General features: G+C 44.5%; 1 protein-coding gene across 4 annotated transcripts in view; it reads left to right on the top strand.

The window, feature by feature from the left end:
• The window catches only part of SMAP2 (small ArfGAP2), a 50,406-nt gene extending 37,049 nt beyond the window's left edge, over positions 1-13,357 (top strand). For 3 of the 4 annotated variants that reach the window (XM_068964243.1, XM_068964245.1, XM_068964246.1), the window contains 6 exons: positions 1,409-1,495; positions 2,590-2,671; positions 3,676-3,785; positions 4,555-4,720; positions 5,107-5,423; positions 9,583-13,357. In XM_068964243.1, coding sequence (XP_068820344.1) covers positions 1,409-1,495; positions 2,590-2,671; positions 3,676-3,785; positions 4,555-4,720; positions 5,107-5,423; positions 9,583-9,708 — 888 coding nt within the window. In that variant the 3' untranslated portion in view covers positions 9,709-13,357. The remainder of the gene's footprint in view (positions 1-1,408; positions 1,496-2,589; positions 2,672-3,675; positions 3,786-4,554; positions 4,721-5,106; positions 5,424-9,582) is intronic. The other variant, XM_068964244.1, reaches the window with a different exon arrangement.
• The last annotated feature ends 289 nt before the right edge of the window (positions 13,358-13,646 follow it).

Below are 13,646 nucleotides of genomic sequence, written 5' to 3'. Positions count from 1 at the left end.
TTTCGGTATTTGTCTCTTCGTATGTTTGCCAATATATTTTTTAGAAGTTGTACTGTTCTATGCTGTCTTCTTAGCACTGGATGAGTAGAGTAGTTTTATTCCATCCCTACCAATATTAGATAGTACTATTAAGATTTTTTTCTCCTCCCCAAAATGTTTTTGTTGGTTTTTTTTTTTGGCCATGCCTCGTGGCTTGAAATCTTATTTCTCCAACCAGAGGTCAAACCTGGATTCTCAGCACTGAATGTTCAGAGTCCTAACCACTGGACTGCCAGAGAATTCCGCCCAAAAGTGCATTTTAAATTTCACTTTTTGATCATGATCAGGGCCGACCATTTTTCATGTGTATTTGTTGTTCAGTTGCTAAGTGGTGTCCAACTGTTTGTGACCCCGTGGACTGCAGCATGCCAGGCCTCCCTGTCCTTCACCGTCTCCCGGAGTTCACCCAGGTTCATGTCCATTGAATTGGTGATGCCATCCAACCATCTCATCCTCTGCCACCCACTTCTCCTTTTGCCTTCAGTCCTTCCCAGCATCAGGGTCTTTTCCAATGAGTTGGCTGTTCATGTCAGGTGGCCAAAGTATTGGAGCTTGAGCTCCAGCTGTCCTGCATTTTACAAATAAGATTCGTGAGGGCAGGAGAAGGGGGTGACAGAGGATGAGATGGTTGGATGGCATCATTGACTCAATTGGCATGAGTTTGAGCAAACTGTGGGAGATAATGAAGGACAGGATAGCCTGGCATGCTGCAGTCCATGGGGTCACAGAGTCAGACACAACTGAGTGACTAAACAACAGAACCCTCTGGCTAGAAGAGGCAGATGGGGGACTTCAAACTTTATCCATTGTATTTATACAATATCCTTTAATATATAGCAAATTACATTTATGTTCTGTTATTCTTTTGATCCAGGTGATAGCCCTGTGGGATTAGTTCACAGCTCTTCTCACCCACATTTTATATATAAGGAAACACTTCATCTTTGGCTCATATTTGTAAGGGAGAGAACCTTTGATTGAAGGCTGTATGTCAAGTAAGATGAACATTTTTCACTACCGTACCAAGATGAGCAAGTTAAACTTGGGTCCAAAAGGGACAGCAAACTGGTGAAATGTTTTAACCTCTATAGATAACCCGGTCTGCTCACTTAACAGTCGTACATGGATTAGACAGAACAAGGAGGGAGATACTTCAGAAATTTGAAAGATGCCTCTTTACAGCCTTGAGGCCAGGATGGAAGAAGCCAGCGCTCATGCCCCACACAAGACCCTCCCACAGTCTGTCAGGCTCCTGCATCAGATTCAGTAGGGATTTGTGTGTCCTTTTGAGACATTTAGGATTCTAATTTGTTGAACTGTTAGTCCCCATGGGGTCTGTTCTTTGTCTTGTTTTTTTTAATCATCATAGAAAGAAAAAGATAACAAGTGGAAAAGAGGGAGCGAACCAGCTCCAGAGAAAAAAATGGAACCTGTTGTTTTTGAGAAAGTGAAAATGGTAAGTGGGGGCAGTGTGTGTGCTGTGTGGATGGCTCAGGGTTTGTTGACATGTGTGGAGGGAAGGGCAGTGGAGGAGAGGAGAGGGGAGGGGAGGGGTGGGGAGGCGTAGGGCTCGTTGAGAGCACGTTGCACCATTGCACCTGGGATTAAAGGGGGCCACATTCGGATTAGATCACCCACTGCCATTTCTGCTGCTTGCCCATTGCCTTGTTGCCGCCCAGTCTGCTCTGTCACACTGCCTTTGGGAGCTTGGGAATGGCAACTGTCCCATCTGAGCAAGAGGCACGTTTCATGGCAGAATGCCAAGGCTCCGTGACACCTTCTGAGCAGATGCTACGTTAGTCCTCTCCTTAGGCCTTCTGTACCTGGTTTTCCTGTTGCTGTTAAGAACAGTCCAGAAGCCAGGCCGTAGTAATTCATTTTAAACCATCCCTTCTTGTGTTCTCGCTCTGTCATAATGAAGTAGGCACTCTTCTTTTCCCACTGGACACCTGATGGCCGTGGTAGTAGAGACACGGGTTCGATCCCTGGGTCACGACTCTTAACATGTTTGGAATCTTGGGAAAGAAGACTTTTTACTGTTTTCCTTCGAGGGTCTTTTAGCATCATTCTGAATCGTATTGTCTGCAGAACACAGTCCATAGTGATATTGGCAGAGCGAATTAGGTAACCTATAAAATGAGTTTCCTTTTGGTATTAAAGGTTTTCTAATCACTGGGAGAAGTGTTGGCCATTACCTTTTGTACCATCAGACACCTGCCTTTATTCTTTGCTTCTCCTGGGACCAAAAACCGCTGCTTCTGTTGGATACCCTGGTCTGTGGTTGTCTTGGTTTCGGAAAGATCTATCTCTTTAGAAAGCCAGATAAGTGCAGATGACAGCTTTGTTTTTCACTTTAGGTTTGATTTCTGCACTTTGTCTTCTGATTTGGTTTTTTTTCACATAACACTTCCTGAGTTCTGTTCCTTTGGCAACTCTCTTTGAATAACAACATCCATGCCACAGTAATTCCTGTGGCTTTACAGTTGGAGAGGGGAATAGAGGCTTCAAAAACACCTGCTTATTTCTTTCTGTAACATATTTTAACCCTAGCCACAGAAAAAAGAAGATCCACAGCTGCCTCGGAAAACCTCCCCGAAATCCAAAGCTCCTGCGGTGGATCTCTTGGGCCTTGGTAAGAGCTAGACTTTTCCACTCCTGTAATCTCAGCAATGTTGATGAATTCTCTGTGATCCTGGGGAGATAGGTAGAGATGGGGGTGTTCGGTTGGTGGCTTCATCACTAAGGTTGTTCCCTCCTGTTCTTCCTGCTGTTTTACATCTGAGTAGTTGTTCTAAAAAGTGCTGACAGTCTTTAGGGAGACAGTGCTGCACTAGAGGAGTGGTCAGGCCCAGTACTGGTTGCGCATGGCCTTGGAAGCCAGAGTCCCAGTTCTGCCACTCTCTATCTTTGTGACCTTGGGGAGCTTGCTCAACCTCTCAACATAACTTTCCTCCTGTAGTGAGGATGATGAGTCTACATCAGAGATGTTGTTGGAAGGACTAAATGAGATAATGCCTCTAAAGCTCTTAGCTCCTTGCCCACACACATGGAGCATTCAGTAAGTGTTTGCAAGTTTCACTGGACCAGCACCTGTGAGCCTTGCCCCCAGCCCTCTCGTTTTCCAGGTGCATCCTGTTTCTGAGACGGCCCCTTACCTGTGGTCATTTTCCTCCAAACTTTTGAAACCCTGAGCTAGTGGTTCTGCCCCTTTCAGAAACAGAGCCTGTTCTTACTTTTCATAGTATTGATGGCTGTACTTTGTTTCAGTCCATTCCTGCTGAGTATTGGCTACTTCAGCTTCTCACATGTCTGTACTTTTCATTTCTCTCTGAGAATAAATCCTGCACAGCTTTGCCCCTCAAATAGCCAGAAGGGAGCCAGGCAGCTCCCTTGCAATGGTGCTAATGTAGCCTTCAAGCCCAGGTTCCTCCTGTCCTCTGCTGAGCTACAGGCTTTTCCAGTGTGTTCTCGGAAATCTTGTGAGATGCCTCCTCATCCAAGCTGTATGGTTCCAGAGCCTAGATTTCAGGGTCTGTGACTGGGGCATGTGGGGCTTCTCTACTTTGTGTCTGGAAGAGAAGAAAGGAATGGGCTTAATGAGCAGGGCTACATTTTACCTTTGGCCTCTCTTTCCAGATGCTCCTGTATCCTGCTCCATTACAAATGGTAAGGCCAGTAATACCCTAGAGAAGGATTTAGATCTTCTGGCCTCTGTTTCATCTCCCTCTTCTTCGGTTTCCAGAAAGGTGAGTCTTGTGGGTGACTCAGGAGGAAAGAGCATTCTGTAAAGGGTGCTTTTGATAACTTAATCCTGGAGTCAAGTCATGCGTTCTTGGTGGAATTGACTTTGGTTTTCTTGATTCTTCCCTTAACCCTGTCATCTCTGTTACAGCCTATTCATTCCATTTTGTCTCTTGCCCCAAAAGATTGGGCCCTTTATGTGAACTTCTGTTGAAGATGTGTCAGTTTGTAAAGGCTAATCCTATAAGTCAGCTCCTCAGCCTGAGTTATTGCCAGAGAGTTTGTAAATAGGAAAGGCTTGAGACCGTCAGTGACTCCCATTTGTGGAATGCACTCCCATTTGTGGCAGTGCTGGGTGATTTTGTGTATCATTTTGTATATTTCCCTTATGATTTGAAATATTCACCACAATCCTGCAAGATGGGTCTTCCAAATGAGGAAAGAGTTCAGAAAAGTTACATGACTAGCCTCTCGTTACACAACCAGTAAACAGTGGTACTGGGATCTTAGTTCTCTCTGGCTGCATCATTTGTAGGTCATTTTAATTTGTTAGTTTTTCACCAAATCACATCATTTTGCTAAAGAGCAAAGAATTGTACCAGAGCTTAACTATTAGGTGTTTCCAGATGTTTTTATGGTAAAAGTTTCAGGAAGCTACTAACTCGAGCCACGTTTTCTCATGGCAAATGTTAGAAGCACCTGAGAAATGAGGGAGGTCCTTTACAGAGAACCCCAGGAGGACCATTCCAATTCCTCCCTGCCCTTTGTCCTAAGGTTGTAGGTTCCATGCCAACCCCAGGGAGTGCTGGCTCAGTTCCGGAAAACCTGAACCTGTTTCCAGAGCCAGGGAGCAAATCAGAAGAAACAAGCAAGAAGCAGCTGTCTAAAGACTCCATCCTGTCACTGTATGGATCCCAGACGCCTCAGATGCCTACCCAAGGTAGAGTTCACAGGGGTCATGGCAGTGTGCCAGGTAGAAACGGGAGGCCTTCCATGCAGGAATTATTTGTTGTGCCAGGGGCAGTTTCTCTGGGGGCCCTAACATCATACTCCAAACAAGCCTGAGCATGACATTTCTTATGAAGCCACTATCAGGAGATAGATAGTAATGTAACTCAGAGCCATGCTTCTGTGGGGTCTGGCCTCTGTGAAGCCTGACTCGGGGTCTGGATCTGGACCCTAAAGGGGAAGTGCCTGGGTCTGTAGCCCGCTAGAAACCAGAGGATCTGTCTGAGGAATCTTAGCTGGAAGGGGCAGCCAGTGAGCGTTGGATTGGCCTTGTGTGCATTCCTCTTTCACGAATCTGTGTGTCTGTTCTCTCGGCAGCAGTGTTCATGGCTCCTGCTCAGATGGCGTATCCCGCTGCCTACCCCAGCTTCCCTGGGGTTGCACCTGCTAACAGCCTAATGGGGAGCATGATGCCCCCACCAGTAGGCATGGTAGCTCAGCCAGGAGCTTCTGGGATGGTTGCCCCAATGGCCATGCCTGCAGGCTATATGGGGGGCATGCAGGCCTCCATGATGGGTGTGCCAAACGGAATGATGACCACCCAGCAGGCCAGCTACATGGCAGGCATGGCAGCTATGCCCCAGACTATGTATGGGGTTCAGCCAGCTCAGCAGCTGCAGTGGAACCTAACTCAGGTAAGCTGCTCCATTTCACTCAGGACAAGAGTTCTGAGCCTTCCTCAAGGCCGTCTCACTTAGTGTCTGCCCCTTATCCTTTGAATCCTTACAGTGTAAATGAGATATCTCCAGAGACATTCTTGAATTTGCTTCGTTTATTTATTTGTTTTAACAGAAGATCTATCTAACCTCAGACTTTCTGAGGTATTTTGAGTTCCTGTAGAATAAGGGTAATTGCCTGATTCTAAAACTCTCTACACATTCATCAAAACAAAACAACTTGTCCAGATAAACAAGAGGTGCCAATAAAAGCACCTATAAGCAGTGACTATTGCACCTAATAGAATACCACAAACCTCAAATTACACGGTTATAACACCGAAATCCAAGGCTTCCCTGGTGGCTACAGTGGTAAAGAATTCACCTGCCAAGGCAAGAGACACAGATTCAATCCCTGGTCCAGGAAGATCCCACATCCCGAGGAGCAGCTGAGCCCACGTGCCACAACTGTTGAGCCTGAGCTCTGAAGCCCAGGAACTGCAGCTACTGAGCCTGAGTGCCACAAGTACTGAGGCCTGTGCACTCTGGAGTCTGTGCTCCGCAACAAGAGAAGCCTCAGCAGTGGGAGGCCTGCACGCTGCAACTGGAGTAGCGCCTGCTCACGACTAGAGAAGAGCCCTCACAGCACCAGAGATCCAGCACAGCCGACAATAAACAGCTTTTTAAAAACACCGAAATCAAGCAGAGCCAGCACCACAGAGAGGCCGTGTGAAAAGAGGAGAAGGAGCAGGGGGCTAGAGGTGACAGGGCATAGATAAAACACCCCCAAGAAAGAGAAAGCCCTGCCCTGATGAGAGACGTGCTGAGAAGTGTTCTGAGACCTGGTGCAGTATAACTCTGGTTACTTGGAGAATCAAAAGCAAAGGACTCGAAATAGATAGGACTATAGGGGGTAGCTTTGGCAGAGCATTGTTTCTAGGAGAGATGAGGATGACTTAGAATGAGGGGGTGCCCTTAGGAAACCTTGTGGTGAAGAAATAAAAATTGAGAATGACAAAATCAGATCTACTATCCTCCTCCCCACCAAATAGTCATTTCACTTTACTAACGGAAGAGGGTGCTCTTGAACTAAGAAATTTAATAAGTCTCCCCAGATCCTTTCATCTGTGTGTGTTATTGCTGATTCAGAAAAATAAGGTACTACAAAGAATCCGCCTGCCAGTGCAGGAGATGCAAGAGATGAGGGGTTTATCCCTGGGTGGAGAAGATCCCCTGGAGGAGGAAATGGCAACCTACTCCAGTATTCTTGCCGGAAAAATTCCATGGACAGGGGAGCCTGAGGGGCTGCAGTTCATGGGGTCACAAAGAGCCAGACACGATTGAACAGGCATACACACAAAAAATAAACAGAAAGTAGCAAGTGACATTTATGCAAAACTATTATGAGAAGAAACTAAAAAATGAAGTCTAAACATTTTGAGGAATGAAAATTCTTTCTCCAAAACCAGTCACAAAATAGAAGAAAACTGTTACACAATCCTGAATTAAATGTCCTCTAACAAACACTTGCAGGTAAGACAAAACAGCTTGAATCAAAAAGTGAGAAACTTAGAACCCAAATGGACAAATACCTGGAAGTTGTGAAATGAAAGTTTCCTGAACTCAGGAAACAAATTGAGAAACAACACAATTATCTTAAAAATAGACTGAATTACAAGTTAGTCAGAGGAGAATAGATTCAACTGAAAATATATTTGGCATAGAGGAAAGGTGTGAAATAGCTCAGAGAAAGGAAACTAAATATAGAGAGCACTAAAAAGAATCAGAAAGAAAGACCTTAGGCAAAGAAGATCTAACATAAATACGTCTTTGGTGACCCCCAAAGGTGGCACTAGTGCTAAGGAGCCTGTGCCAATGCAGGGCCTCTCATGCCCGGGAAGGTCCCCGGGGGAGGGCGTGGCAGCCCACTCCAGTGTTCTCGCCTGAAGACCCCCATGGACAGAGGAGCCTGGCGGACTACCATCCACAGGGCCACAAAGAGTCGGACACGACTGAAGACACTTAGCACCCACACAAAGAAGAAAGATAAAATAGTGGAACAGGATTAATATATTTAAAACTTAACATAAGAATGTTTCCTAGAAACAAAGGACTTGAATATAACATTGAAAGAAACTACTGCGTGTGTATCTGGAAGAACTGACTCAGAATGGTCACCTCGAACATATCCCAGTAAACTTTTAGGCTTTGTATGATAAGAAAAAAAAATCCATGAGTCCATATTTTTTTAAAAATGGGTGTGGGATAGAGGGAGAGAAAGCCTTCTTTGCAGAAGAATGACAACTAATAATTATAGAAAGAACAGGGTATTCACATATTTGCAAAGAAATACCCTTCAGATTACTTATTAATTACAATGAAAGAATATATGATGGATACAACCTTAGATAAATGATCAAACATAAAATTATCAACAGTGGGGCACGTTAGCATTATGCATTTCTTGATATCTTATACTAAGAAGGATATAATATCACTTACATAAAATTTGGGGGGCCTTCCCTGGGGGTCCAGTGGTTAAAATTTCACTTTCCAATGTAAGGGGTGTGGGTTTGATCCCTAGTCGGGGAAGCTAAGATTTCACATGCCTCACAGGCAAAAAACCAAAACATAAAAGCAGTATTGTAACAAATTCAATAGACTTTAAAAGTAGTCCACATCAAAAAATATATATATTAGAATTTTTGCCCAAAATATTTAACTTGGATCCAATCGTAAGAATACATGAGATAAATCTAAATTAAAGGATTTTCTCTAAAATAACTGGCCTAGACTCTTCAAATGGTGTTAGGAAAAAATGGCGGGGAAACTCCTTTAGGTTAAAGGAGGCTAAAGAGATGAAAAATGAAATGTAATATATATTAGTATTAATATAGTATAGTATATACTATAGTATATAGATAATATAATACTATAGAATATAGTATTAATGTGAAACATCTTGAACATGTTCATTATATTGTGATTCTAGGAAAGTATTCATTCATATGAGACCTAAGAGTCCGACTTTGTGCGGCCCCATGGACTGTAGCCCGCCAGGCTCCTCTGTCCATGGGATTTCCTAGGCAAGGATATTGGAGTGGATTGCCATTTCCTTGTCCAGGGGATCTTCGTCTCCTGCATTGACAGGCTGGTTTTTTACCACTCGCACCACCTGGGAAGCTTCTTATAAGATGCCTCCTGACTTATTAAGAGGTGAAACGGCACAATATCTGCAATTTTCAATGTCTATCAAAGATTTTTTAAAGCTGATACATATGTATATATCAAAGATAAAATAAAGCAAAAGTGTTACCAATTGTTGAATTTAAGGAAAGATATATGGGTCTCATTACCTTAATCTTTCAACCTTTCTGTAAATTTGAAATTTGCTTTAAAAGTTGGTGGAAGAAAAAAAAGCCTTTCTCCTAAAGGAAAAGATCTTATACAGAAAATGTACCAGACTTGGGAAATTTAAGGCATTTTTCTTTGGTAAATAGTTTCATCTGTTCACTGCCAGGAGCCAGTCTTTTAATCAGATTCCTAAAGGGGCTTCAACCCCACCCAAGCCTGATGCCACCAACCCTTTTCTCCCAGCAACTTCCTTTCTCATACAGTGAAGACTTGTTGGTCTTTTTTTTTTTTTTTTTTTTGCCTGCCTTTGTTCTTTCTGAAAAGTCCAGTTTCCTTTTCATTGTCTTCTTTCTACTCGAGCATGCACAGCACTTCCCCTGACACTCTTTGCTGGAGGAAAGACAGGAGTTTGGCTGGCTGGGGGCTTCTCTTTATACTCTCAGGGTTGGCTCCAGCCGGTTCACAATAGGCTCCTTTTCAGAATGAGAGTGGAAGGGAAACAGAATAACCTCCTGTGCCGCTTTTATGTAAGCTCACTCCAGGATTCCCGCTCCCCCTCCCTGAGCATTAGTCTCCGACAGCATCTCCCTTCTGCAAAGGCCTCCATCATTGTGGTCTGGTGTCCCTGGAATGATCTGTGCAGGTTCAGGGCAGTTCTGCTCATGACAGAGCTTCCCTTTGTCTCACTCTCCTCTCCCCACAGGCGGAAGGACTTCTTCCCGCCCTTTGCTCTAATTGGCCCCGTGCCCACAGCCTGTCTGAAAGCCTCCTCTCTCCCTTTTAGATGACCCAGCAGATGGCCGGGATGAACTTCTGCGGCACCAACGGCATGCTGAGCTATGGACAGTCCATGAACGGCGGGACCGGACAGGCAGCAAATCAGACGCTCAGCCCTCAGATGTGGAAATAGGCACAGCACACCTGGATGACTACCACTCTCCCCGTCGCCCCCTCTCCTTGTGTTTCCTCTTTCCCCATGCCCCTCTCCTACTTCTCTGGTTTAGACGTCGTCGGTCACTTAGGACTTGGCATCCTGCCTAGCCCAACCGCATCCCAAACCTGCAGACCTCTCTGTTGCTTTCTGTCGTACCTGTCCCCCAGCTGTCCTGATTCCCTCCCCAGCCTCAGCCCGGGTTCTCTCCTGGCAGCCGCACCTTAGGAACTGTTGGCAGAAGGCACTTAGACTGCAGGATAGATGTGCGCACCTTTGAGCACCTTTCCCACAAGCTGAAACTTCCTGTCAGACTCAGAAAGGTCTGTAGGGGTTGTATTTTAGGCAAAGAGGGGAGAGATTAGAGGTCCTTCTGTATGTGTTGATGAGTTATTGGGTTAACCAAAAGGACGTTTTGGCCAACCCACTATTTCCATAGGTTTAAATTTTGGGGGTGAGAAAGGGGGCATCATGCTCCCCTGATTTATGGAAATTAAGGAAGTACTAAAATCGAATTAAATGCTCCTTGAGTCTTAGAGCAGTTTGGCCCCAGCCCTGGGGCGAGGATGAGCGAAATATGACTCTGCTTCATGCTGAATTGTTTGCTGGATCTGAGACTTCAGGACTTGCTGCTTCGGTCAGCCTTTCTTAGCACCAAAGACTCTTCAAAGGTCCCACACAAAGACACACACCCTGTTCCCTGACTTCATCCGGTAGGATCTGCCTTTGTGGCTGGAGGACCAGCCCCTCCGGTGGGAATGCAGAGCTTAACGTGTGTACTGCTTGTGTGTGTGCGTGGATTCCACCTCCCACTCTTGCCCCGTCTGTGCTGAGTGTTTTTGTTTTTTAGTTTTAGGTTTACAACAGAGAGGAGTTAATTTATCAACAGCCCAAAACTGTTGCCAGTTTTTCTTTAGTTAAAAAAAAAATTTACCATCTCATTGGTAGCTCCCTTCCTCCTTTCCCCTCTCCGACCTGCCAGTTGCTGTTTCATATTGGTATGTCCAGGCTGCCCTGCGCCCCCGTCTGTCCAGGTGTATGAGGCAGGGTGCCTGGGCAGCCTTCCTCTCAGTCATCGTTCGCCCCACTTGAAAACTAAAACAAGAAAACGTTGCTTAAAAGATTTCACCTGTGGGAACCACAACTCCTGGTTGCCTTTCTCCTGTGTATGTGCAAATTCCTTAATAAATGTTGCAGGGAAGCACCGCTCACTCGCTCTCACTGTGTGTCACTCGTGGAGGAGGGTGAGTTCTGCCAAGCTCTTCTGCTTTCCAGGGGCAATTCCCTCACTTTCTGCATTTTAAAACATGATTACATTTAGAATGAACAAACAAGGTCCTACTATAGCATAGGAAACTATAGCCAGTCTCCTGGGATAACCCAGAATGGAAAAGAATATTTAGAAAAGAATGTAAATATATATATATATATGTGTGTGTGTGTGTGTGTGTATAACTGAGTCACTTTTCTGTACAGCAGAGATTGGCACAACATTGTAAATCAACTGTATTTTAATTAAAAACAGCATAGGGAGCATACCCAAGGGCCAGGTCAAGACTCAGGCAGTCAGAAAGGTGGCCTTTTTCCAGTGGCATCTAGAGTTGTGAGGGAGTGGACTCTGGATGTCTGTACCGGCTGGAGTCCCGGACCATCGGAACTCATCGGAACTAGAAGTACCCCCCACAATAGAAAAACTGAGACCCCGCCCCTTCTCCTTCCTTCGAGTACACCTTTTGAATACTTCTGGGTGTGAGAGGATAGCACAATGGCTCAGAAAGCTCTGAGCCAGGCTGCCAGTGTTCATATCCCTTCTTGCTCTGTGACCTGGCTATTAAAGCCTTGTGTATCAGTGTAAAGCTGATACTAAACCCCTGTGTATCAGTGTAAAATGGGGCTTGTGTAAAATGAAGCGATTCCTGTGGTATGTTTAGCACACAGGGTACTTTGCCCTCAAATATTAGCAAATACTATGTGCCAGGCCTATGTCAGTTCATTCAACAAGTGTTTAAAGAAAGCTTTCAATGTGCCCAGCACTATCTTAGGCTCTGGAATAAAACAGTGAATTAAAACTCCCTGATCTCATAGGATAGTGTGGTAGGAGAGATGGCCAATAAACAAGTAAATGAATGATTTGATTTCAGGTGGTAATAATACAAGATAAGACAAGATTAGGGGAGAGGGTGGGTGTGGGACCATTTGGGTGGAGCAGTCAGAAGGAGGCTACATTTCAACTGAGACCTGAAACAGGAGGCAGTTGTGTGGAGATCTGTAAAAAGAGCAGAGCAAAGGTTGACGTCTGCATTGAAAATGGTTTGGTGGAGGTATTGGTTTGAGAATCATCAGGGTGTGTAAAGCCACGAGACTGGGTGAAGTTGTCTAAGGAGAAAGCATGAAGAGAAGAGGACTAAGCCTTAAGGTCCATCAACTTTTAGAATTTGAAGAGAAAAGAAAAAACATTTTGAAGAGAAAAAAAAGGAATCATAGTCCTTGCTCTTAAGACGCTCACAGAATCGTGGGGCAACAGACTTAGAATCTCTTAGACATGCTTCATGGGAGCTAGGAAGTTTGGGGAAACCTTCCTAAGGACAGAGCACTTGAGCTGAGTCCCAGGGGCAAGTTAGGAGTTAACCAGCGAGTGGTGTGGAGGTGGGGAGAATAGTCCAGGCAGACTGTACCATGTGATCAAAGAGACCTGCAAGAGCACAGAACATTCCAAGAAGCACAGGCAGTTCCATGTTTCTAAGGTCTGATATTAGTCAAGGTGTCATGAGAGGTGGGACCTAGCTGGGTTTGGACCAGATCATGGGGGGCTTCCTACAGCCCAGGAATGAGTTTAGCCTAAACTGTGGTAAACAGTTGAGTGACACGGTCAGATCTGAGATTCAGGCAGCTCACTCTTGCCTTGCTGACAACGTGTTTGAGAAACAAGACCAGATCTAGGGGACCAGAGCTGAACAAGGGCCAAGTTATTAGGGGTGGGAAAAATGAAGCCGCTCAGAACAGCATCTCATGAGGCACGCGAGGTGCTAACAGGTGCAGCGTAAAAACCTGAAATCAGCTTGGGAAAGAGTGCATGTCATGTCAGCTCTTGCACATCTAGATTATAAATATCCAAGTAGAAAGGGCTCTGAAAATTTCCGTGGTAAAGACTTTTAAAAAAAAAAAATTAGTTGATATATTTTTAAAAGCAGTTTTAGGTTCACAACGAAATTGATCAGAAAGTTTAGAGTTCCCATACACCTCTGTCCCTCACTTAGCCTCCTCCACTTTTGACATTCTGCACCAGAGGAGTACATTTGTTACAATGAATCCATAGCAATAGATCACAACATCCAAAATCCATAATTTACATTAAGTTTCATTTTGGTGTTTTGTAATCTGTGGGTCTTAGCAAAGGTACAATGACATGTAGTCATCATTATAGTATCATACAGAGTAGTTTCACATCTTGAAAATCCTCTGTGCTCTGCCTCTCCATCCCTTGCTCCCCCATAACTCCTGGAAGCTACTGATTTTTTTCTTCCCCACTGTCTCCATAGTTTGGGCTTTTCCAGAATGTCATATACCTAGAGTCATACAGTTTGTGGCCTTTTTCAGATTGACTGCTTTCACTTAGTAATATGCACTTTTGTCTTTTCATGACTTAATATCTCATTTCTTTTTAGTGCTGGATAATATTTCAGTGTCTGAATGTACATAATTTATTTTAATCTATTCACTTACTGAAGGACGTCTTGATTGCTTCCAAGTTTCGGCAATTATAAATAAAGTTGCTATGAACATCTGTGTGCAGGTTTTTGTGTAGACATAATTTCTAATTCCTTTGAGTAATTACCGAGGAACATGGTTGTTGAATCATATGATAAGTGTATATTTAGTTTTATAAGAAACTGTCAGGTGTCTTCCAAAGTAGCGGA

Source organism: Capricornis sumatraensis, chromosome 2 (assembly GCF_032405125.1).
Source record: "Capricornis sumatraensis isolate serow.1 chromosome 2, serow.2, whole genome shotgun sequence".
NCBI classification, from domain to species: Eukaryota; Metazoa; Chordata; class Mammalia; order Artiodactyla; family Bovidae; genus Capricornis; species Capricornis sumatraensis.
Note: the sequence above shows the minus strand (reverse complement) of the source record. Positions and strands in the feature narration are given on the sequence as shown.